We start from the raw sequence: 24,578 nt of genomic DNA on the forward strand, positions 1-24,578 counted from the left end.
CCAACCTGTTAGTAAAGTCAGAAACCTGGGAGTGATATTTGACAACAAGCTCCTTTTCCATCATCATGCGAATTCGGTAGTTTCATCTTCCTTTAACATCTTAAGGAAAATAAAGAAACTTTTACCGTATCTTCCCATAGCTTTGGGAAAAACACTTATATCCACACTGGTGTTTTCTCGCACTGACTACTGCAATGCCCTCTTCCTCAATGCTCAAAAAAAGGTTATTTCCAAACTGCAACTAATACAAAATGCCTCCGCCAGAATTCTACTAGGCATTCCCAAATATAGCTCTGTTTCTTGACATCTGGACCAACTGCACTGGCTTCCAGTCAGAAGTCGCACGAAGTTCAAGACCCTTTGTATTGTCTATAAGGCAATAAATAACACGGGCCCTAAATTTCTGAGAAGTTCCTTTAAACCTTTGGCAACCCCTAGAACGTTGCGTTCTAACACGGCTCACATGCTTCAGATTCCTAGAACAAGGAAAGTGACCTGGGGAGACAGATGTTTCACCATAGCAGCGGCGAAATTGTGGAACTCCCTTCCCCTTAACATAAAGATTAGTCCATCTTTGATTGTCTTCAGAAAGCAGCTAAAGACCTGGCTGTTTTCTCAATGACACTCTTCGTAGATCACTTTTATTCACTATTTCAGTGTTTAACCTCTGGTTAGTTAGCTTTTAGCTATTAGCGCCGAGACACCCACGGGTAATTACCGCGCTTTAAAAATTGCAATAAATAAATAAATGGTGCTCCCATTTGGATTAAAATCCGCACCCCAGATTTTCACGAAGGTGCTGGCCCCGGTAGCAGCTTTTCTGAGAAGACAGTCGCTGGAGGTATTCCCGTACTTAGACGACTGGTTACTGAAGGCAACAAGTTTCAAAGCGGCAACAGAAGCAGTGGAAACATGTTTGAATCTCTTCACTCATCTGGGTTTACAGCTCAACAGGGAAAAATCGGTTCTTCGACCAGCGAGTTCAGTGAAGTTCCTGGGAGCTATACTAGATACTCAGGTGTGCAAAGCCTTCCCATCGGAAGAGAGACAAATGAAACTCATGTCTTCAGTCGCTCGATTGCAAAAGAAAAGTTGGATGACAGTCAGGATGTACAAATCTCTTCTAGGGTCGATTTCATCCTGTATTCAATTGATTCCACACTGCAGGCTGCGAATGCGCCCCTTGCAAGAGGAACTAGACCTTCAGCGGAAGCAGGTGGAAGGGTCTTTCAGCGACAGGGTAACTGTCACCCAGCAGATGAAGCAGACAGTTTCATGGTGGATGAAAAAATCTCACCTATCGGTGGGTCTCCGTTTCAGAGCGGCTCCGGCTCCTCGCGTCATTACAACAGACGCCTCCCTTCAGGATTGGGGAGCAGTCATGCAAGATCTCCAAGTCAGTGGACACTGGACGCCAAAGGAGCGTCGCTTACATATCAATGTTCTGGAGCTGAGAGCTATTAGATTGGCAATGTTGGCTTTCCTTCCAAGGATTTCAAATTCTGCCATTCTAGTGCGTACGGACAACACCACCGCAATGCATTACATCAACAAGCAGGGAGGCACAAGATCGCCACTGCTTTCTCAGGAAGCCCAGCTGTTATGGGAATGGGCAATCTCGCAGAACATCAGGCTCGTGGCGGAACACCTTCCAGGAGTATGCAACACGAAAGCGGATACGCTAAGCCGCCTAAGGGCAGTCTCACACGAGTGGGAATTGGACGACGCAGTGGTCAACGACATCTTCTCCTGCTGGGGAACCCCAGCGATCGACCTGTTTGCCACTCCGATGAACAAGAAATGCCGGTGTTACACAAGCAGGGAACACCATTGAGGATCGCTGGGGAATGCCCTTTTGATGTCTTGGTCCGGCGCATTTGTTTACGCCTTTCCACCATTTCCCCTGATTCCTCGAGTCCTCAAGAAGCTCAAGATGGACAGGTGCAGGATGATACTGATTGCGCCCGCCTGGGCTCGCCAGTTCTGGTTCACGGAGTTGCTTCTTCTGTCGGAGGAACAGCCCATTCAACTTCACTCCAACAGGACTCTTCTATCAATGTACAACGGCCAGGTTCTCCACCCGAACCCGAGCTCGCTTCAATTGACAGCATGGCTCCTGAACACAGGGAGTTTAGGGATCTAGATATTCCGGAGGAATGCAGGAACATTTTAGCACAAGCACAAGCTCCTACCACGAATAAAACCTATAGAGCAAAATGGAAAAGGTTTTACTTATGGTGCCAGAGAGAAGGAGTACATCCGTTCTCATCAGCTCCGCATCAACTCTTACCATATATTCTATCTTTGGCGCAGGCAGGTCTGGCTCATGTGTCCATCAAGGTCCACTTGGCGGCTATTTCCAGATATAAACGAACAAGATCTGGTCCTTCTCTGTTATCAGCAAGAGTGATAAAGCAATTCCTAAAAGGACTGTTTAGAGTGTTTCCGCCAGTTCGGCCTCCACCTCTGATTTGGCATCTGAATGTGGTCCTGGCTCAACTGATGAGATCGCCATTTGAGCCAATACATAAGGCAGACTTAAAGTTCCTATCATGGAAGGTGGCGCTTCTTCTGGCACTCACCTCGGCAAGGAGAGTGGGAGAACTTCAGGCTTTGACTATCAAAGAACCTTACTTGCAGTTCAAAAACGATACCTTGGTCCTCCGGATGAACCCCAAATTAATTCTGAAGGTACCGAGAGACTTTCATCTTAATGAACCGGTGGTTCTGAATTCCTTTTTTCCTCGGCCCTCAACCCAGGCTGAGAGAACACTTCATTCTCTGGACGTTCAGAGATGTTTGAAATTCTATCTTCAACGCACAGCTGGGTTTCGGAAGACGCCCCAGCTGTTTGTGGCTTTTGGAGCCCCAAGGAAAGGATTTCCTTTGTCAAACCAGGGGATTTCTAGATGGATATCGAGTGCGATCCGTTTCTGCCACCAAGCGGCAGGCAAGCCGTTGAAAGGACAGGTGAAGGCGCACTCCACAAGATCGATCTCTTCGTCTACAGCACTGTTTGCAGGAGTATCGATAAAGGATATTTGCAGAGCGGCCACATGGAGCAGTACTCACTCATTAACGAGACACTACTGCCTGGACGCGGCTGCAAAGGGGGATTCGGCTGTTGGTCAAGCTGTCCTGAGAAATCTCTTCCAGTAAGAGGTGAGCTTTCCTCTCTTCCCTCCTTCCTGTTTTTTCTCACATTTCGTTTATTATGCTATGGTTACTGATTTATGTTTATGATGATGTTGTATCATTGGTTGATGATAGGTGGTAACTATGAACGAAATGTTTGAGGCAGGCTAACTGCTATCTACTCTGATACAAGCAATGGTAATCTATGAAAGTTCCAATACTGGAGTAAGAAACAAGTTACTTACCTGTAACTTTAGTTCTCCAGTATTGGTAACTTTTATAGATTCCCATGTGCCCACCCACCTCCCCTGGGAAAGCTCACTTCTGGTATAGGTGATTCGGTGGCAAGGCAACGGCTACGAAAATCTGAGGCTCTGAGCTTTCTCAGGAAGGTTCCACAGGGTGAGGCTAATCTGATTGGTTGCTAGTGTAAATTTGGGTCTTTTTACATAAGGACACCTATAGGCTACAAAATGTAATGAAGCCTAGGCCTAATTTTTACTTTTTTACACCTATTAGGGTGTATTTACCTAGGTGTGTGTGTGTATGTATATGTATTATATGTATTATATATATATATATATATATATATATGTATGTATGTATGTATATATGTATATATATATGTATATATATATGTATGTATATATATATATATATATATATATATATATATATATATATATATATATATATATATATATATATATATATATATATATATATATATATATATATATATATATATATATATATATATATATATATATATATAATTACCGAGGCTCCCATTCAGACGACGGGAAATGATACAAGCAATGGGAATCTATGAAAGTTACCAATACTGGAGAACTAAAGTTACAGGTACGTAACTTGTTTCTTATTGCCTGCATTAGGGCTCATTGTACCCTTGCGATGCAATACCAATGGCCCAAGGCAGGGAAATATTGAAAGAGAAGAGACACCTAAGCTTGGGCCTCTGAGAGCTAGAGTCCATGGGATATGGCAAGATCGAGGCACAGCTGTTATTAATGAATGCAAAAACCACAGTTGATGGACAGAATGCAGAACAATGTCATACATTCACCCCAGTACAGAGATCTGGGCCTAAATCCATCGTTTTTTTGCACTCCACACCACCCCAGTTCAAACATGGCCATATGCAAATCAGTCTGACCCTGTGCCTCATGTGAACAGTCCAGCCCGAACTGCCAAGCCATGCCTTCCCTGGACCGGAAACAAGCTTCCGAGGACCGGTTTCTGGCATTCCAGCCGTCTTCAGCCCAGCTTGCTTGAATCCAGTGGTGTGGAGAGCATGGGACTCACGTCTGAGCATACCCATCCCACTCGGGGTGACAAATGCAAAAACCACAGTTGATGGACAGAATGCTCCGTCCATCACCACCCCCTTTTGTACCGCTTTTGGCCGCCATAAGTGTGGCAAGGTATGCTCAGACGTGAGTCCCTTGCTCACTTTGCCTCTGGATTCAAGCAAGCCGGGCTGAAGACGGCTGGAATGCCAGAAACCGGTCCTCGGAAGCCGTTTCCGGTCCAGGGAAGACATCGCTTGGCAGTTCGGGCTGGACTGTTCCCATGAGGCACAGGGTCAGGCTGATTTGCATATAGCCATGTCTGAACTGGGGTTGCAGAGTGGGCTAAAGAACGGTGATGGATTAAACCCAGATCTTTTGACTGGGTGTGAGTGTTTTATTCAGATGCTCCGTCCATCACCACCCCCTTTTGTACCGCTGTTATTAATGAAGCAGGTAAAGTGGTACTGGGGCACAGGGGTGTGAGGGACCCACTGAATCACAATCATGACTGTTGTACTTTCCAAAACAGGCTTTGGGCCTTACTAGCATTCGAGCTGAGGATATCCTTGCTGCACAATGGAGGCAACTTGTAGGAGCTCAGTTTTTTCTAAAAGGGACGGAGAGTCTGTTTCAGGATTGGAGTGAGGGCCACGCAAGGTGGGGAAGGGCTGCAGCTATCATTAGTGCAGCAGGTGCAGAAACGTTGAGTTCCAGGAGTGTGAGGGTCTTATAACACCCTAATTATACGGAGTATTGTTTTTTTGGTCTATTTCTGTTTTTCTTTGAGATACTTGTTTCTTTTACAATATACATTTAAGGAAAATTTTGAGCTACAGAAAAAGCATCACTTAAAATTCTCATAAGCCCCACCCCTGTGATCAACACTGCCACACCCAAACACCCCAAGTCTGGCCATAATGTTTTGGAGGGGGCCCGACTTCAAAACATTTTGCTTAGGGGGGCTCAGAGCAAAAATGTTTGAAGACGTCTGCCATAATCAAAGTTGCCAGATATGGAAATGCTGACTGAAATTGTTTCAACTGATCTGCAAAGCTAAGGTGTTTTATTTCCTTTTGCAGGGAAGAAGCTGATGAATATATAGAAATTGGCGCACTTAATGGTATTTTTGTACTTGGCAGAAGCATGGGCTTCATTGGTAAGTTGTTCTCCTTGCTAATGTGGGAACTCATTCGGAAAGTACTGGGGAAACAGCTGTGTGCCAGTGCTTTTACTTGACTATAAAAATTAATTTGCACAAAGCTAAATGCTATTCATGAAAATACATATGAACATAGGAAGAAAAAAAACCCTACAAATAGGCTTTTCCTAATGAACAGTTTGTCTTTTACATCCGACACCTAGTATTCCCAATCAATAAACCCATCGCTACAGGTTTTAACTGATCGTTTTCATAATAACTTCTGGCTACAGGCCTTGACTACAGGCTTTGACAAATCTTTTCACTGTGCTATTAGCCCTTGTTCAGAAGGTCTCTGGGATTGCGCTTGTCAGAGGAGCAGACCAGCTAACTTCCAGGCTACACGTTTATGGAGGAAATGTTTCCTTTTAATTTTTCAGTAAAGCACAACAGTAGCATGAGCTTTGTGGACACTTTAAATGGACTTTGCAGAGTTCATCTACATTCTTCTGCATGGCTGTAGTGCCTCTGGGTACACCCTGTCCTCTTTTACATCCTGCAGGGTGGCCACTGGGAGTTAACACACTGAAGGACAGCGAATACCAGGATAGTGTTGTGTTGTGCTGTGCTGTGCCGTGCTGTGCAGGTAGCCCGTGCATACTCACCAACGTCTCTCCTGCTGCTCCACACCTTATCGCTAGGTCTTCATGGATCTGTCTCGGGCCTAGAACCCTCTGCCGGCAACCAGTGCCGAGCCCAACCTGGCACACACATGATGATCGTTAAGCAGAAAGGGCCAGCAGAAATAAACAGGTGTTAAAGATGTTTACTGTTGCCCCGGCACTTGGATCCATGGGCCCGGCAGTGTGAGGACAGAGGTGATGATGATGATTATGAATCTCTTAAAAGGCAATAGTTTCGAAACTCCTGGTTTTGGTTGATGATTTTCAAAACAACATACTTTCAGGGGTCCTATGTTAAAATCTGCAGAACACTTACATTTTCCCACACTGGGACCACCCACGGGGAATAAAGCGGAGCTCACAAGGGCTCCCACTCGGTGGAGCTTAAAAGTTAAACAGCTGAGTTGATTGTGTTTGTAGGGATTTACTCAGCTTAACCTTGCCCTGCAAAGAACACTGAACTTCTGACCAGGCAAGCTAGGGACTGTCAAGGAGCTACCATGGAGACCCCCTGGGACAGGGACAGAAGCGGCTGACCACTCTACCTGCTACCACCACCTTCTTCAGGCAGTCAACAGCTCTACTTGCTGGGGTATTGTTTCAGGTTTGTCCTTATCCTGAAAACCAAGGCAGCAAGCAAGGATCCTAGGACTGGCACACTATTTTTATTATAATTCCTATTGATCATTGTAGTAAAGTGCCCCTTTTTGACATGGTCACCCCACCTTTTGCCTCTTTTCGATTGGAGGTGCACTGAGGCGCCCCCTGAAAACCTACCAGCCCCTAGTGTGTTGGCTGACGAGTCTCTGACCACCGAGGGTGAGAGAAATAAGGCCTGCTCGGAAACAAGGTGTTCACACCATCTCCCACAGGATGACCTGTTGATTAGTATTCCAGGGCAGGGGAGCTTCAAAGAAGCGAGTCTGGCTCCCTTCACAGAAGAGGAAGCTGACCCTCTTTATCCATAACTCTTTCGCACCTGGACATGCAGGAAAATTAGCTAGTCAGGTAGTCATGCCCACCTTCAGTCTAGTACCACCCCTAAGGAGGCCTAATCCGAGGTGGACACGACGTTTCAGAGTTAGCGATCTTTGTATTTGCAAACTTAGGAACTCTAGGATAAGGTTATGACCACTTCTCACAGGAAGTTATCATATAGGGGGTGTAGTGACCTCAAGGGTATTTAGGGGAGCCCCAGGCACATAAAATTCCGATCTGAAAGAAGAAGACTGACATGAAGAGTGCAAAGATCGAGAATTGAGGACCCAGCAACTGACTTGGCGCCAATCCTGTCAACCTGCCTGCAGACCAACTATTGCACCAAAAGATGACTTGTCCTGCCGCAGCTGTCTCTCCAAAGCCTGGGAGACCTGCCAGTACTTGACCCAGGAACTAAGAACTCCTGTGAAGCAGCATACCTGCTTCCCTGTACTCTGCAAGTGAACCAAGAGACCCAAGAGGATTTCACAACCACCAAAACCCAACACCTAAGGACACCACTGCACAATATCCGTGAAATCAAAGACAAGCAAGTTCTTGTGAAAGTTTCTAAAACAATACGCAATGAGATAATGTTTTTAGGAGGGAAGCTGAAGAGTAGCACACAGAAGCTTTTCACAGAAATACTAGTTATTGAATTAAATTGATTAACAAGAGGTAGTACAAAACAGTAACCCGATTCATAACAATCATTAGTGAAGGTGGGTGAGGAAAATAGAAGAGCTGGGCACCAAATTGGATCTGTGGGGGCGTACCAGATATGCCTTCCAGCCTTGGGGCGCCACCCTTAAGGCCTAAGTTAGCAAACGTTGTACATGAAGGGGAAAAACTAGAGAGCCAGTAGAAAACCGTGGTGTGAAGAAGTAAAGAAAAGGGCCAGTTTAGACTGCTGTTGTGGTTTGTCAGCCGTTCCCCCTGTATAAAATATTTTTGACCTAAATCACATGGCATTTCTCGGGCCCTCCGTTCTGCCAACAAGTTGTGTTCACATGAAAGATCCCCCTAGGTGTTTCACATGTCAACATTGTGTGCGATTTCTATTTGCGTTCAAAACGGTTCAGTAAAAAATACTACTGCTTTCTGAATTCGGCCTGCTGTGTCGAGCATGATCTCTTCTATACTGTCACATTTAAATTAGAACATTTCCCAGTTTTTGCTGAAGGTTTAATTGTAGTCTGTCTGTGTTCTAGGTGCCTGCACTTTTTGAACCTTTCTACACCTATTGTCAAAGACCCTGCCTTGAAAGCCCTCAAATTCTTATCCTTTTTGAAAGCTGTAAAATGAAAGTACAGATATTTTTTGAAAAGAGAAGCAAATACTTATTTCAGAGAAGTCAGAGGAAAAGTGCTGATTTCTAGAACCTTAGAAGACAAAAGCAGAATCAGTTGACACCTCTAGTAAAAAAAAATAGCCTAGAAGCCCCTTAAAGGTAGAAGCAAGTTCTGATAAAATAGACATACTTTCGAAAAACATAAAAAAGAATTAGTCTTAAGTGATTGTCACATTTCCAAAAATAAGCATAAGTTGCATTAGTAATTAGAAATAACAGCGAATATACTATTGAGAGTAAAGGGAATGAAGGAGGAGGAATTCAGAACGTGTGTTTGTTTTGTTCAGAATTTGACAAGATCAATGTCTGGGGGGATAGCTGCATGATGTCAAGTGTATTAACACCAATATAGTTGGCCGGGGGCTACATAAAGACTCATTTGCATTGGACCTGTGTGAGAGCAGTTTTTTTTTCTCTTGTCATTTCAGGCCACTACTTGGATCAGAAGAGACTGAAACAAGGTCTGTACCGCCACCCGTGGGACGATATCTCTTACGTGCTACCAGAGCATATGACCATGTAATGATTCCCAGGGAAACAATGAAGGAGATCCCTCAGGGTCTGGAGGAAGCATGCCTAGAGACAAGGAAGGAACCGCTACTGATGAGGCATGCGCTGGAGACAGCCACAGGCGTATAGCAGCCATCACCAGTTACATTTTTTAAGGAATGCACTTCAGAGTTGTGATATTGAAAGTTATTTTTTGGGAGGGCAAGGGACGGGAGGGTTATTATTTCTTTTTTTTATACGTGTCGAGATTTCATGTGTTGTTGCCTAAGCTTAATGCTGTATTTATTAAAATGGATGGGAGTGGCTGAATATTCTGTTACCTTCTGTTTGTCCACTGTCTGGGTCTTCTCGATTACCATTATGAAGGTCCTCCAGTATCAGTAATGAAGAATTAATGGAAAATTTGATATTTGGGGGATTTGAGAGATTCTTTCATGTGGGTGGGTGTTCTGTAAATGAAGTCACTTGCATCTGGAAGGTCATTTAGGTCCTTTTGGCAAATACCCACATACAATTTTGTTTTTAAAAACTCTAACCGGTATCTTCCATTACGCTGACATGGATGCTAGAGCTCAGAGCCCAGTGGCTAAGCAGTACAGGGAAGCTTTCAATGCGGAAGTATGTTTGATGGAATCTGTGAATTATCTGTCGCCTTCAGGAATATTTTTCGTTTGTAAATTTGGTATGAACCTGCGAGAACCAAAACATTTACAAGCAATTTGCTCGCTCATACAGCAGTTATGCCTGTTCGATACAATTACAAAAACAGTTACAGCACTCTTCTTTGTATTTGGAAGGAGCTGAGATGCAATGTTCAATGTGCATTGATTTGGAGTTATGACGTGTGTAATATTGAATTTAAGTGCTTGTGTGTCTAATCCTTTATTTGTGAGCTGGCCCTCTTGCTTTTGGTTAGATTTATGGCCTGGTACAGGCAGCAGAAGTTGTTTCCTTCCCCTGCTGGAAGCAGCAATGCTCTGGTAAATCTGCAAAATTTTACAAAGTCAGGTGCACGTTCAACCTTTGCTTTCCATTGGAAATTTGTTTTAAATCAAGGCCTGGTTTACAGTGAAACTTCATCCCGAGGAGTGAAATACACACCACAATCAATACATGCAGCGTGAGTTTTTGGGCTCACAACATGGATAATCCTGAATTAAAATGTCCTTGAGTGGGGGAGGATGAAACTGAAAATCTACATCCAGAATGGCCTTCCGGGTTTGGTTCTTTGGGATTGAGATGATCCAGACTCCAGTTTGCATCCATTAACCTAGATTTTGGAAGAATGCATATGTGATGCCTAAATGTTAAGTTCTACATAAAATGTCACTGCTGCTCGTGGATATGTTTCAAATCCAATGTTTGATGTATTCTGCTTAATTGTGTAACTCTGGACCACTGAAACTTCACTAGAATATCTTTGTGTGCATCGTCTGTCTGAGCGAGTCTTAATATGCCAAGGTGTTTGATACTGTGAATTATTTTTGGTTCTTTCTGTCTGATGCAGTGTACTGCATTGACACAGCCAGTGCTGTGTTACCTCCAAATTCACTCTAGCTAAAACTGGATGTTGTTGAAACACTCATAATGCATAAGCTCCAAGTTAACTCGTCACTGTGTTAAGATCTCTTCAACATACTACCATTTCTGTATATTCCTGTTAATCCGAAATAAAACAGTCGTATCCAAAGCAGGTTTCTTTGTTTTCATGGTTTTCTCTTCGTGGTGGTGTAACGTCTTAAATATTTTTTAAGCAAGACAAATTTCCTACAGTTCTTAATAAACTGTGCTTACCTGAAAGCTATGACCAGAAAACGTACATTTTCTTTGTTTTTCTTAGCATTGTATCCAAGTCTGGGTACTTTGCCCAAAACCAGTTTCCCCTTTGTTTTTCCAAATATCAGACCCTACAATATTGATCATTGCCATTAAGTATCGTCAAAAAAGAAAGAGCCTGTCCATACCTCCACAGGGTTTTCTTTATAATATCCTCACCCAACCGGGCTACCCCTTGATGACCTGCTTCATAAATCCCATTCCGCTGCGGAATGAGGCGTGCTGCGACCTATGAAATACGCAGGAGGTCTTAAGAGGTTTATTTTTGTGTATGAGATGGAATAGGAGTGCGAGGTAAAAAATGCTTGCCTGGTGTGGTTAAATGATATTTTTTATCTGTTGCCTAGGCGGTTTGCGGAATGAGGCGTGCTGCGACCTATGAAATACGCAGGAGGTCTTAAGAGGTTTATTTTTGTATATGAGAAGGAATAGGAGTGCAAGGTAAAAAATACTTGCCTGGTGTGGATAAATGATATATTTTATCAGTTGCCCGGTTAGGTTAAACAATGGGGAGAGCTAGAAAGAATAGTATAGTTCTCATATTTCATAGGTCGTATCATGCCTCATTCTGCAGAGTAACAGGACGGACCCTATGATGAAGCATGCCACCAGTGGGTCCCCCTGGTAGGTGAGGATTTTATAAAGAAAACCTTGAGTTTTCTCTCTCTCCTGTGGAGGTTTAGCACTCCTATTTATATAAATTCGGACCAGCTCTTTCTTTTTCGATGATATGACAGTAGGAGGACGCACCTTTCTGGTGATTTTCTTTTGTCTCCCCTTTTTCTTTTCAGCATAGAAAGAGACCCCAAGTTCTACCATTAAGAGAACCCTCCAGGATGAGGTATACAAATGTCCTAGCGATTGTAAAGGAAGGTTTCAATTCTATTAAGGACACTGAGGCAAGGGCTAGGGTTTTCGTTCTTCATTTAGTCCAACAGCCGTAAAAAACAAGCATTTGCAATGTAATAGGTCTCGCAGTTGTGAGAGTTTGAGCTATTGGCATTGTAAATAGCAATGCCTTTTATTTCCGTGTTGGTTTGTAAAACATAAATGAAAGGCGTTGTCATTTACAATGCAAATAGCTTAAAGTCTCGCAAATAGGAGCCCTATTGCATTGCAAATGCTTGTTTAGACTGGATGTGGTTTGCAGTGCAGGCACGGTGAAAGAGGAAGCGCAGGAGTGGGGTCACTTGTTTTTTTGGGCTCTCTAGACAGTTTGTCAAGGAATGTATTGAGACATCCTATACACATGACGTTAAACCAGCCCAGGTATGGCATCATCACTGTGAAGATCAACACAAATATCCAGAATTTTTGCAGGAGTCTCAATGAATTACAATAAGGGGTATACTCGGGCATGTGTATCTCTCGTAATAATAATAATTGTAAAAAAAAAACACTTCGCCCACTCAACGGTCCCCTCTGTGTCCCTGCATATAGCATATCTGATAGACTACTAGCCGCAGATTCCGTAACGTAGAATTATCCCCAGGCGTGAGACAGGATCCAGAAAACTTTTTGCCACAGCATCCCTGCGCGCCGGGGGGATGGCACCACGTGACTTCCCCCTGACGTCCGCATACGTGACTTCAGCAAGGATACTTAAATACCCTGGTGCGCCTACGTCAGTTTTTCCTCTTTCCACTTGCAACACGGATCCGGATTGTGTCCTGGCCTGTTTGCAGGCCTTCCATTCCTTTTCACGCTTCAGCATAGTGGAACAGTGTGCGAATGTCTTCGGGCTTCGGGTACCTCTTGTGCATGTCCCATGTCCGCATTGGACCCTCACCCGATCTGCATGTGGTCCCTGGGCGAGCATCACGACTTGACTGATTGCGACGCCTGTCAGCACCTTAAGCCTAAATCACGGCGGAAGCGCTGTATGAAATTGCAGTTGGCGCGCTTGTCCCGGTCGGTGTCATCCCAGCGTCGGTCGCCTACCTCGTAATCAAGGAGCTGCCGGTTTAGTCTGCGACATCGTTCTTCGCCACGGCCCCAGGGGCGTGGTTCACCGGCTGGTAGGTCCTTCAACTTGTCTCAGAGGCGCTGTCCTCCTCCTGTGGTGGGTGCCGGCTCCCCCCGGCGTCTGGGCGACTAGGACCCAAATGACAGCCTACGCTGCGGCTCTGCAGGCTTCTTTGGCCCCTCTTTCACTTCCTGAGACGTTCTCAAATTCCCTGCCTTGCGCGGGAACTTCCGCTGAGTCGGTGGTGGCTCCAGCGTCGACTGTGCTTCAGGTCATAGGAGAGTGGTGTGGTCCTTCGGGGCTCCCCTCTCCGGCACCTGGCATCCCTGCATCGCCGCAAATCCCTACGAGGCTCCCTGTGGCATCGCAGGAGATCGCCGGGACTCTGGGCTTGCCCCCGAGGACCACTCAGTCCTCTACGCAGGCACCTGCCTCGCCAGAGACCGAGCCGGCACAGTCTCGGCACAGGAGCCTCTCCTCCGGTGGAGTCTGGGCCCTGGGGTGCTTTCCCTAGTCCCTCTCGGTCCTCGACGCGGGCGTCTGCCCCATCTGAGGCCGAGCCTGTGCCTTTTCCGCACCACTCCTTCGCCGTACCGGCGACGACCCGGTCTCCTGAGGAGCACGTGGTGGCAGAGGTTGATGCGGCGTCGCGAGTGCCCGCTCCGGCGCCGACCAACGTCAGTCAGGTGCCTGTGGCGGAATCCACGGAGCCACACCGGCGTCTAGTTCTTGATCCGTTTCCCGAGGTTCTTTCCTCTCCGGAGGCATGTCATCTGTTGCCGTCTTCCTCCCCGAAGACGGGGCGCCTTATTGTTGCCTTTTCACCAGCATCTTCCAGGGAGGGCTCTTTGCCATCCCCACGGTCTAAATCCTCGAACCCTTCTTTCCGTAGCTTGCGGCTGGCCTTTGCGCCAGCCTCTTCGCCTTCTCCTGGAGCCCCTCACGTTCCTCATTCTTCTGTGGATCCCCCACTATTCCGGGGCTGGCCACTTCCTCCTGCAGCTGGACTTCGGGACAGATGGCTCAGTCTGCAGCCGTCGCCCACGGAGGAATTACTTTCTCCTCCGCGGCGCCCTACTGAGGCCAGTGTTGCCTTTGTTCGGGCTATTTCCACAGCTGCTGGTATTCTGAGGATGGGTGAACCTGTCACTCGATTTCCCACCGACAACCTCTGGTGGCCGGGAGTTGTTCCTTCTGTTTCGAGAGTAGGGTGAGTTGGTGAACTCCGGTTCACCAACCGACCCATGTCCCCACCACATCTTCAACAAAGCAGACTCCATCATCGCACCCCATCTCCGCGATGTCATCAACTGTTCCTTCAACTCCGCTACCTTCCCGGAAAGCTGGAAACATGCCGAACTCAGCGCCCTTCTGAAGAAACCCACAGCAGACCCCTCTGAACTTAAGAACTACCGCCCCATCTCACTCCTCCCATTCCCTGCCAAAGTGATTGAGAAAGCCGTCAATAGTCAGCTCGCCGCCTTCCTTGAATCCAACAATTCCCTCGACCCCTCACAGTCTGGCTTTCGATCCAAACACAGCACCGAAACCGCCCTCATCGCAGCTACAGACGACATTCGAACGCTACTGGACAACGGAGAAACAGTTGCCCTCATTCTACTTGACCTCTCCGCCGCCTTCGACACAGTCTGTCACATCACACTCATACAACGCCTCAGCAACGTCGGAATAAAAGGAAAAGCTTTGGACTGGATCATCTTGTTCCTCGCCGGAAGAACCCAGAGAGTCCGCCTCCCCCCATTCAAATCAGACACCACCGAAGTCATCTGCGGCGTACCACAAGGATCATCACTCAGTCCCACCCTCTTCAACGTTTACATGAGTCCCCTCGCATCCATCGCGTGACTACACAACCTCAACATCATCTCCTACGCAGACGACACCCAGCTGATCCTCTCCCTCACCAAAGACCCAAACACCGCCAAAACCAATCTACACGAAGGAATGAAAGAAGTAGCCGAATGGATGAAGAACAGCCGTTTAAAACTAAACTCTGACAAAACGGAAGTCCTCATCTTAGGATCATCCCCCTCTGCCTGGGACGACTCATGGTGGCCACCGGCCCTGGGTACAGCACCCATACCTACAGATCACGCACGTAACCTGGGCTTCATCCTAGACTCCTCCCTTTCGATGACCAGACAAGTCCACGCCGTCTCATCTTCATGCTTCAACATCCTACGCATGCTCAAAAAAATCTTCCGTTGGATCCCCACCGAAACAAGAAAGACAATCACCCACGCACTGGTCACTAGCCGACTGGATTATGGAAATGATAACAACAATGGAGGAGTACCCCCTGTAGGAGAGTAAGGTAGCAAGTTGCCACTTCCTTCTGAATGTCTAGGTTAGCACTGTGTGCCCCAACCCGTTACCGGACAATGCATGTCCTTTGAGAAGACCCCTCACTCACCAACCTAGTTGGTGACATGCTTCATCATCGGGGTCCCACCCCATAGGCCGAATGCCCATAGGGTGTGCTGCGACACCTGATTACAGTGGAGCTGGTTACTTTTTATTTTTTATATGTGCTTATAACTACAGTGAAAGGTGTGGTAAAAAGGGCCAGAACTACTCACTACAAGGCTTTATTCTTGAGCGTATGTGCCCCAATAAAACGAGTGTGGCACCTGTGCCTAACTAGGAAGGCTTTGGTGTCTCAAGAAGTGTAATGTTTTTAAAAATAGCGAAGTGTGCTATGTGCATAATTACAAAGAAAAATTATAAAAAGGTCTACATGTTTCAACCATCATCAAAAATTCTATGGTTTTCGTCAGGACCGTGAGGATTGCACGGGGTGGTACGCACACGCTAAGGTGCGCCCAGCCCTCGCGCAATTTAAAGACCACAAAATTGGTGTGTTTTAATCCTCGTTCAGGAAAAAACCTGCAAGAAAGAAAGGGGAAACGGGGTTGGGATTGCGTACTATGAAAGACAAAACAAGGGTATACACATAACATATATAGTGCTGAGTGAGGTCACCCCCATCAGGTGACTACCTATATTATACAATCATATAGGTTGTGCAGGTTCCAAATGGACTCCAGTGTCAATTACTGGATCGCGCTTAGATAGGTACCGTAGTGAGAGGCAATTTCTGCGAGGTACTGGGCTTATTAAGGCAGGTGGTAGGAGTGAGAGGTGATCGTTTTTGTGCTCTGATGCGAAACGCTAGTGAGTTTATCAGACGGAGTTATAACCGGCCGGTAAACATGTGACTTGTAACCGCCGGATAGACGTTCGGCTTGCAATCTAGTACTTGCGTGTTACTAGTCTCTTTACAGTGTTTTCAGAAAAGAAATCAATTCATGCGATGCTTACACTCGAAGCGGTAAATGTCGCTTCATGGGCTTTCGCTCTACCAAGACGGCAAGTATCCGTCACCTAGGGAGTTTAAAATTATAATAAAAATGGGCACATAAGGATCAAAGATAATGCTCGTGCTAGGCCCCAACTCGTGGAACTCGGGTAAGGTGCAGGCGCACCGCGTTGTACCAGTGTCCAGTGAGTCTGTACTTACCTGCAGTATGCGATCATCTGGCGTTAAACCTACTTGGTTACTGCTTTCGAAGCCCCGTGGAATGATCGGTGCGTCGGTGATGCCGGTGAAATAACCTACTCGGTATTTCCTGGTTTAGGCGTGGCGTGATGTGTCACCGTCTCAGTACCCAATCGGAACGCGCTCTATGGGTGTGCCTATCTTTGGTTCCGATCACGTGGCTACAACGATGTGATGTGTAGCAGTCTGGTTGCCATAGTAACCACGCTGAGTTGGGAAAGGAAACGTGATGTGTCACCGCCAAAGTAGCCAGTCTGAACGCGGCCAAGCGGTGTGCCTATCTTTGGTTCCGATCATGTGGCTACGGCGAGGTGACGTGTAGCGGTCTGGTTGCCATAGTGAACACGCTTTCGCAATCGGAATGAAAAACGTGAACACATGCAAGTTTAGTAGAAAAGAGGTCAAAATGACAGGGCAGGGATAGAAGAGGATCAGGACTCTTTATGGGACAACAATGTTATAACGGTACATCAATTAGAGCATCCCTTGAGGTGAAATAGGGCTGTGTTGTTGCTTAGTCTGTGCTGTGAAAAATCCCCACAATTCAAAATATGTAATACTGTCATTGGCAGTTCGGATTGTTCGTGAGATTAGCTATGACATCACTGTGTTCCAAGGGATATTATCATTCAAACCAGTTTTGTGAGTTGAGAGCCTATATACCCATCTCTGTTCCTTCTCGAACAAGCGTTGGTTCAGATTGGCTCCTGGTTTGATTTGTTCAATAACAGTCCATTGCAGATCGTCCGGTGTGTGCCCACTTGCCAAATAGTGTTCAGTCAGTTTGGTGTTGGCTTTCTTGCAACGAATGTTGCTCCTATGTTCTCCGATACGTATCTTGACCTTTCTACTTGTCATACCTATATAGTGTAGGTTACAAGGACAGGTCACTCTGTACACTACGTTTTCACTGTTGCAGTTAGTTTGCCCTCTGATAATCCAAGTCTTATTGGGTTCCAGTTGTAGTGTTTTGGTGTTATGAGTGAAGGGGCATACGCTGCAGCTCCCACATTTGTAGTGGCCTGTCACTTTGGGCAAACCCCATGTGTTGAGAACTGTTTCTTGCTCTCTCACTTTTTTTTTGGGTTTGGTATTGACTACTGCATCCTTGATACTGCGCGCTTTTCTATAGGAGAACAAAGGTTTTTCCCATCTCAGGTTTCCTGTGTTCAGTATACTCCAATGCTTACCTATTATTCTGGTAACTGTGTTGGAGATGGTGTTGTATGTCGTGACACAGGTCTATGGTGGCTCCTCAGTTTCTCTGGTTTGATTCTCTAGAAGGGCGGTTCTTGGCTGGTTGCGGGCGCGTTTTTGGCTTTTGTGCAGTATCTTCTCAGGATAACCACAATCCCGTAGTTTGACAGTGAGATCTTGGGCCTGTCTCTTATAATCCACAAGTTCACTGCAATTTCTGTGAATACGCAGATATTGGCCGTAGGGCAGGTTTTCACGTAGTGGTCTGGGATGAAAGCTTTCAAACCGTAATAAGTTGTTTTTAGCAGTGGGTGAGTAGTGCGCTATACAAATTCCTGAACTTTAACTTGAACCTCCTATGCTTACCCCCACTTTTTGCTGTGTTTCACTGGTTTTTCGACTTTAGTATGGCTGTGGCTCTGCTAATCAGGCCCACAGCCTAGCTGTACTCGCTCTAAATTGTTACCGTGCACTTTAGGTACATACCAGATTGGTTACTGGGTCACCCTTGTGAGCCCCTGTATATTGTACCTTAGGTACCCAGGGCATAGGTGCACCCTAGGCCTACAAGGGGCTGCAGCATGTATTGTGCCACCCCTGGTTAGCCTTCCAAACTGACACCACATGTCTGTACTTACAGCCTGGGTAAGGTGGTGTAATAACCCCTTACTTAGATATAGTATATCTATATCTACCTTATATATAGACACATAGTAACCTATAAGTCACTCCTATGGCAGGCCTTGACAATCCTGGAGGCAGAGTGCTTGGCTTTGTGTGACAGGGTGCCCTAGCATGAGCTGAGCCCCTCTGCAGCTTTCGGAACCATCTCCTTATAGCTGTTTTATGATATAGCCATACCATATACTCTTAAGTGCATTATAAATAATCCTCGCGGTTAATGCTAACTTTGGTTTACTACTCTCCCCGCCAGTTCTGGCGGCGGGGGGTAGAATTCCACCCTTCAAGAGGGAGAAGACATTTAGTTACTGGTAAACCCGGTTAAAGTTAAACAGAGCTCCAACATCACAAAATGGATGCTGCTGCCACAGACACGAGTCTGCCCTCCTGCTGCTGGACTTAACTCTGGCAGGGGAGGCCTGGACAATAGGTTTCCTGTCCAGGGAGGTGCAAGCACCTCCCCAGACAGGCTTTAGTGTATTGGGGCAGGGTGGGTTGCATTCAGTGAATGCTTTTCAGACACTGCATGGGGCACACGAGGTGCTCCATGCATTACCCAGTTCAAACCGGTTGCTGGGGCACTCAGCCCGAGCTCTGGCGTGAAACTGGACAAAGGGGAAGGGGTGTAACCACCCCCTTCCCAGGTCCACTCATAGGAGGGACCTTAGAGTTAGTCCAACCCCTAAACTTGCTATAAGTATAGAACCCCAGTCCCTAGGACTTTAGATTACCCTGAACGAAACTCTGATACATAATTCCTGGACCTTTGACATTCCATTTCGACTGGAAGATGGAAGAAATCTCCCTTGTGGTCAAGGAGTGACCACCCTGTCCATACAGGCACCAACAGCATCTTTGCCGGTCTGCATTTTCGAGGCTCCCGACTCATCCCGAAGAATCTGCGACACAGGACCGGGACTTCCAGACATCTCTGATGCTGACCTACACTCCCAGCAAAGCTGAGACCTGTGGCGGACACGAGAGACGAGGGACCGGAACCCCTGGACATCCTGCATTCTTGCTACTGCACCTACTTCCCGAGGAATCCCGAATTTCTGCATTGGGGGTATTTGAAGCCCCTGTCCCGAGCACCCTTTGCACCGAAGCTCAGAGGCCCACGCTCCACGAGTGTCCCGTGGGCCCGCTTTGTGCATTTCAGCTCGATGCGTCTTCGCGGTTCCTAGTCCGTTGGCTAGTGAGCCCCCTGAAGACCAATCTTCACTTTCCTTAGCTTTCCTGGTTGCTCCAGGCTTGTTCCCACTCGTCTCCAAAGGAGGAGTTCCTCCGACCTTGCTGATCTACACCGAAGCCCATCTCGACATCTTGCATGGATTGCGTTTGCCAAGGCTTGTTGGGTCCAATCCGGATACCGACACCGCAGTCTACTAGATCCTTCATGGGACAGCTCGAATCCAGCTCCTGGTTGATGCCGACGCCTCCTGGTCCTCGTGGCTGAAGAGACAAGCTTCACCTTTTCACCTGAAATCACCAGACATCGGCTGGCCTCTTCCTAACGCCATCCTGATCACTGGCTAGTGACCCAGACTCTGTCTCCTCTGCTTTCAGGTTCTTCACATCTCCGATCCACCCTTGGATCCACCCGTACACTTTTCCTCTGGTCGCCTGCAGCACTTCTTCTCAGCTCTCCATTGGAATCGACGATGAAACCTGACACCAAAAGACACCTATGCACCCGGCTACCCTGGGTGAGGTAACACAAGTACTCCAGTGCTCCCTTGGGTCTTGACTCTCGAACTGGCCTAGTCTAAAAGGGTTCCATCGTAGTTCACCTAGAAGTGCCCTTATTTTGTAAATTTGTAACTTGTTCGTTCTCCATAGAAAGTGGTAACCCGCGGCTGTGTTTAGACACTGCACACGTCTCCCATGGGCCTGCCTCATCCTAACCTTTGGTGGTTCTAGACAGCCCCAGCAATTCCACAGGCCCAAGGCCTGCTTTCTAACTCTCACGTGGTTCTTATACCACTATTTTAATATATGGTTTGTGTGGCCCCTAGGGCATTACGTATACTGTGCAACTTATCGTATGCTAATTAAGTTCCTTGTATTTTATTTTTACCTCTGACATAAAGAGTCCAGAGGGGTTGTGTTTAGAATAAATACATATATATTTGATATATACCTTGTGTGGTGTGCTTTCATTTGATCATTCAAGAGATTATAATTTGTAAAACAACTTGCCTAACTAGTCTCCAAGTCTTAGCCTGAAGGCTGCTCTCCACAGCTACCACTAGGATAGCTTTCTATAAGGTTGACTTTATAAGGGTCGTTTGGACTGGTGCAAGGTTCCCACTAGAATAGTGGACATCATATACCAGGCCATCTTCTCACACCTTCCTTTCGAAACGTCACTCCATAATTCTCTCATGTGGGCTTGGGGGCGCCCTGCCACAGGTGATCGGTGCCTCAGGCGCTCCTGCATTGCCACCATCCTGCTCCGCACGACCCGGTCTGTCTTTCCTTCCATCTCTCTACTCTAGGCACTCTTCTGCGGAATGCTTTTCCGTGCTTGCCTGTGATGTTGTCTCCTCCGTCTCGGTAGGCCCGGTGGTTAAATTCATGGGGGCGTAATGTCTTCGCTTTTTCCAGTGCCGCCTTACTGGCGCTTAACACTTTGTATGTGTTGACCAGGGCTACTTCAAGCCTGTGGGACTCTGTGGAGTTCCTTCTTTCTCATGTCTCTCATGAGGGTGCCCGTGCTGATCTGCAGGCAATGTATTGGATGGTAGGGAGTTGGACGCGTTTATTCTTCGTGCAGCTTTAGATGTTGCGGATGCCCTCGGCCTTGCTATGGCCACTTCTGTGGCTCTCCATCACCATGCTTGGCTACGTGATGCTGTTTTTCCTGAAAATATTAGGGAGCGTCTGGTTGACCTACCCTCTGATGGGTTCCTCCTGTTTAACACCTGTGCGGACTCTGCCATTCAGCGTCTTCTTGTGGGGCTCTGTCCTCTTCCTCAGTAGGTGGGTTCATTGATCCTCCGGGACTTGGTGGAAGGTGTTATCCCACTTGCTCCTGGTTTTGCTGTTTGGAGTGGCTGTTACACTTTGTGTGGTTTGCTGTGCCCTTGGAGTCCCCTGGTCGGCTCTTCTCTAAAGTTGGCTGCTAGTTCAGCCCCTTTTTTGGCAAGGATGTAGTTTTTGGCTGGTTTCTGACGCAGGTTTATGATTTTGTTCTCTGATACGGGATTTTCTTCCCTAAGAGTGGTTCTGATACTTTTTTGGGACCTGTCCTACCCTATGTGGGGTACTTGTAGCTATTGTATAGCCCTGTCTTATGCTGGGCAGGTGTGGACTCTACTTGTGGGTTCCTCGCCCTCCCTGGTGTTTCTGGTGCGGTGTCTTGGCCATCTATGGCGTTGTGCTGCGGTTTTTGCCCCCTTGTCTGCCGTTCGGCCTGGTCCTCTGTCTGGTGTTCCAGAGGGGTTCATTCCTATGTTGACGACCTGGTTCGTCCTACTTGTTTCTCCTCTTATCTTCCGGCTGGGCATTCAGATTTTTTTATGCCCTCGCCCTTGTTCAGGACCAATGTGGTCTGGGCGTTCAGTTGGTGGCGCCTGTAGGCCTCCAGCTGCGCCCGCCTGGCCGATTTGATCCTTGTCAGTGTCCACCTGCGTCCGCCTGCTCTTCTGATCTGAAAGAAACACGTTACTTAGATTCCTTACCTTAGAATATCCCCAGGTGTCAGGTTGGATCCGGAAAGCTTTGCGTAGCAGTACCTCTGCTCGGCGGTACGTATTGTTTGCGGCTCCGCGTCCGTCGCCGGCGTTGTTGGCGCTGGGATGACTTAGTTGGAGTACTTATACACCGCCCTCGCGCGCTGACGTCCGTCCTTTTTTTTTTTTTGCACCAGCAAGTGCAGGTCCGGAAAAAGCAGTACCGTAGTCACTTTTTGACTAAACTTTTTCGATCCTTTTTGATCACTTCTCAAGTCTTTACGACTCTCGGTGCCGGTAGGGATGCCTGGGTTCAAGCCCTGTACCGACTGCAACAGACTGATGTTGGTTATCGATCCCCACTGCTGGTGCCTCTATTGCCTTGGGGCCGACCACGACGACTGGTCGTGCCCCGACTGCCCGGCCTTGGCTTTGAAGGCTAGGCGAGAGCGGTCACGTTTAGCGCCTCGAGCTCCGGCAGTCGGCCCCGCGCCGCTCTAGGTCCCAGTCCAGGAGGGACCGGTCTCGTGGCCACAGTCATCGAAGCTCGGCGAGTCGTCACCATTCGTCGGGCTCCAAGTCCTCCGGTAAGAGGCACAAGAAGTCGAAGAGACGACATCGCTCCTCTGACTACCCCCGACGCTCGCACGATGTGGCCGGGGGTTCGGGCAACACCGCCTCCACGGCTATGCGGGCGCCGCAGGCGCCGCGGCCAAATCCATACCTGCCGGTCCCTGAGCTGAATGAGATGCCGGAGGAGTTCGAGGCCTTCTTCATGGCCATGAGGTCCCTCTCTCCTCCGTCGGGTCCCGCGGGACCCCCTCAGGGCCCCGCGGCCCCGACTGGGAGTCCATGCAGGCCGGGTGCTTCGGCCCGGCGCCGTCGGGTGCTTCAGCGCCGTCAGCGACTTCGGTCCCGGCGCCGCTGGCCCCCGCTGGATCCGGTTCCGGATCCGGGTCGCCGCTTGTCGACCTTACGACCCCGCCGGTGTCGACCCCCAGGGTGTCGCCCCCGGCGCGGTCCCCACAGGGCACCGTCCCTGATCCCTCCCTCGGTCCGGATCCGGCGCCGGACCGGCGTCAATCGACGCCGGCTGAAGAGCAATTCTTCTTTGATCCGGCTCCATCCTTCGACCCTGAATATCAGGAGATGGAGGACGAGGGCGATTGGGAGGGGTCTGAGGACCCTCTGATACAGGAGTTTCAGCCCTTTCAGGACTGGACAGACTAGCTAGGGGAAGCCAGTGGTCTTGACACCTCACCTGACACTGGCTTTGTCTCCCCTCCTACTGTGGCTACAGAGGAGTGGGCTGCTTATAGTGTGGTGCTGACTAGGGCGGCCAAGGTTTTGGCGCTTACGCTCCCCGTCGCAACTGTGAGGTCTAACATCCTCACTGAAGTCCTTAAACCGCAGACAGGCTCTCCGGAGCCTCTACTGCCGTTTAATGAGGCTCTCATGGACGTCCTGTTGGGCACCTGGTCCAGGCCCGCTACAGGTCCCCTTGTAGATAAGAACGTCGCCAGGCGCCACCACCCAGCTCCGGGCGACCCTAGCTTCCTGTCCACCCACCCCACCCCGAGAGCCTGGTTATCCAGGCCTCTACTTCCCAATCCGCATTCCCGACTGCACCCCCAGATCGGGAATCCAAAAGGTATGAAAGGTTTGGCTAGAAACTGTTCTCCTCCCTCAGTTGTGGGTTGCGGTCAGTCAACACTGCTTGCCTTTTGGGCTCTCTGTGGGATACAGTTGCGGCCGTGCTGCCAGAGTGCCCGGAGGAGGCCCTGGCGAAGCTTGCTCAAGCCCTCGCGGAGGGACGAGACGCAGCGCGGTATTCCATACGATGTGGGCTGGATATCACAGGCTTGCTGGGCAGGGCGATGTCAACAACAGTGGCGGTTCGCCGCCACGCCTGGCTGAGGTTCGCCAACTTCTCAGCTGATGTCCAGAACACCCTCATGGACCTGCCATTTTATGGCAGCCACCTCTTTGGTGGCAAGGCAGATCATGCGCTTGAACGCTTCAATGACTCCAGGGCTACGGCCAAGTCCTTTGGCCTCTCTGGCCAGCGTCAGCAGCAATCTGCCTTTCGCTCCTTTCGTGGCCAAGGTCGTGGCGCCCCTTCTCGTTCTGCCTGCCACGGTGTTGATGGCCTCCTGCATCCTTCTGGTGCATCACGCCAGGTGGCGGATGCGGGCTCTGCATTGGGACCTTAAGTTTCAGTGGGCCCAGCATCAGGGCAACCTGTCCGACCATGTCCTGATTTCGGAGGGCACTGCGAGACAGTTGCAGTGGTGGCTCACGGCCTGCGATTGGGTCAGCGGCAGATCTCTCTCCCTACCCCAACCGGAGCACATAGTTTTGACTGATGCATCCCTCCTGGGCTGGGGGGGGGGGGGGCACATGGGAGAGGCGGAGATCAGAGGTCTCTGGTCTCCGGCGGAGTCCCGGCTCCACATCAACCTTCTGGAGCTGCGGGCGATCCGGCTTGCACTGAAGGCATTCCTTCCCTCTGTCCAGGGAAGTGTGGTGCAGGTGT

At 48.4% G+C, this 24,578-nt stretch overlaps 1 protein-coding gene across 2 annotated transcripts in view; it reads left to right on the forward strand.

The window, feature by feature from the left end:
- The window catches only part of ACLY (ATP citrate lyase), a 320,315-nt gene extending 309,517 nt beyond the window's left edge, over nt 1–10,798 (forward strand). For both annotated transcript variants that reach the window (XM_086924155.1, XM_086924154.1), the window contains 2 exons: nt 5,528–5,604; nt 9,027–10,798. In XM_086924155.1, the coding sequence (XP_086780281.1) occupies nt 5,528–5,604; nt 9,027–9,121 (172 nt within the window). In that variant the 3' untranslated portion in view covers nt 9,122–10,798. The remainder of the gene's footprint in view (nt 1–5,527; nt 5,605–9,026) is intronic.
- Nucleotides 10,799–24,578: the final 13,780 nt, after the last annotated feature.

Source organism: Lissotriton vulgaris, chromosome 5 (genome assembly GCF_964263255.1).
Source record: "Lissotriton vulgaris chromosome 5, aLisVul1.2, whole genome shotgun sequence".
NCBI lineage: Eukaryota > Metazoa > Chordata > Amphibia > Caudata > Salamandridae > Lissotriton > Lissotriton vulgaris.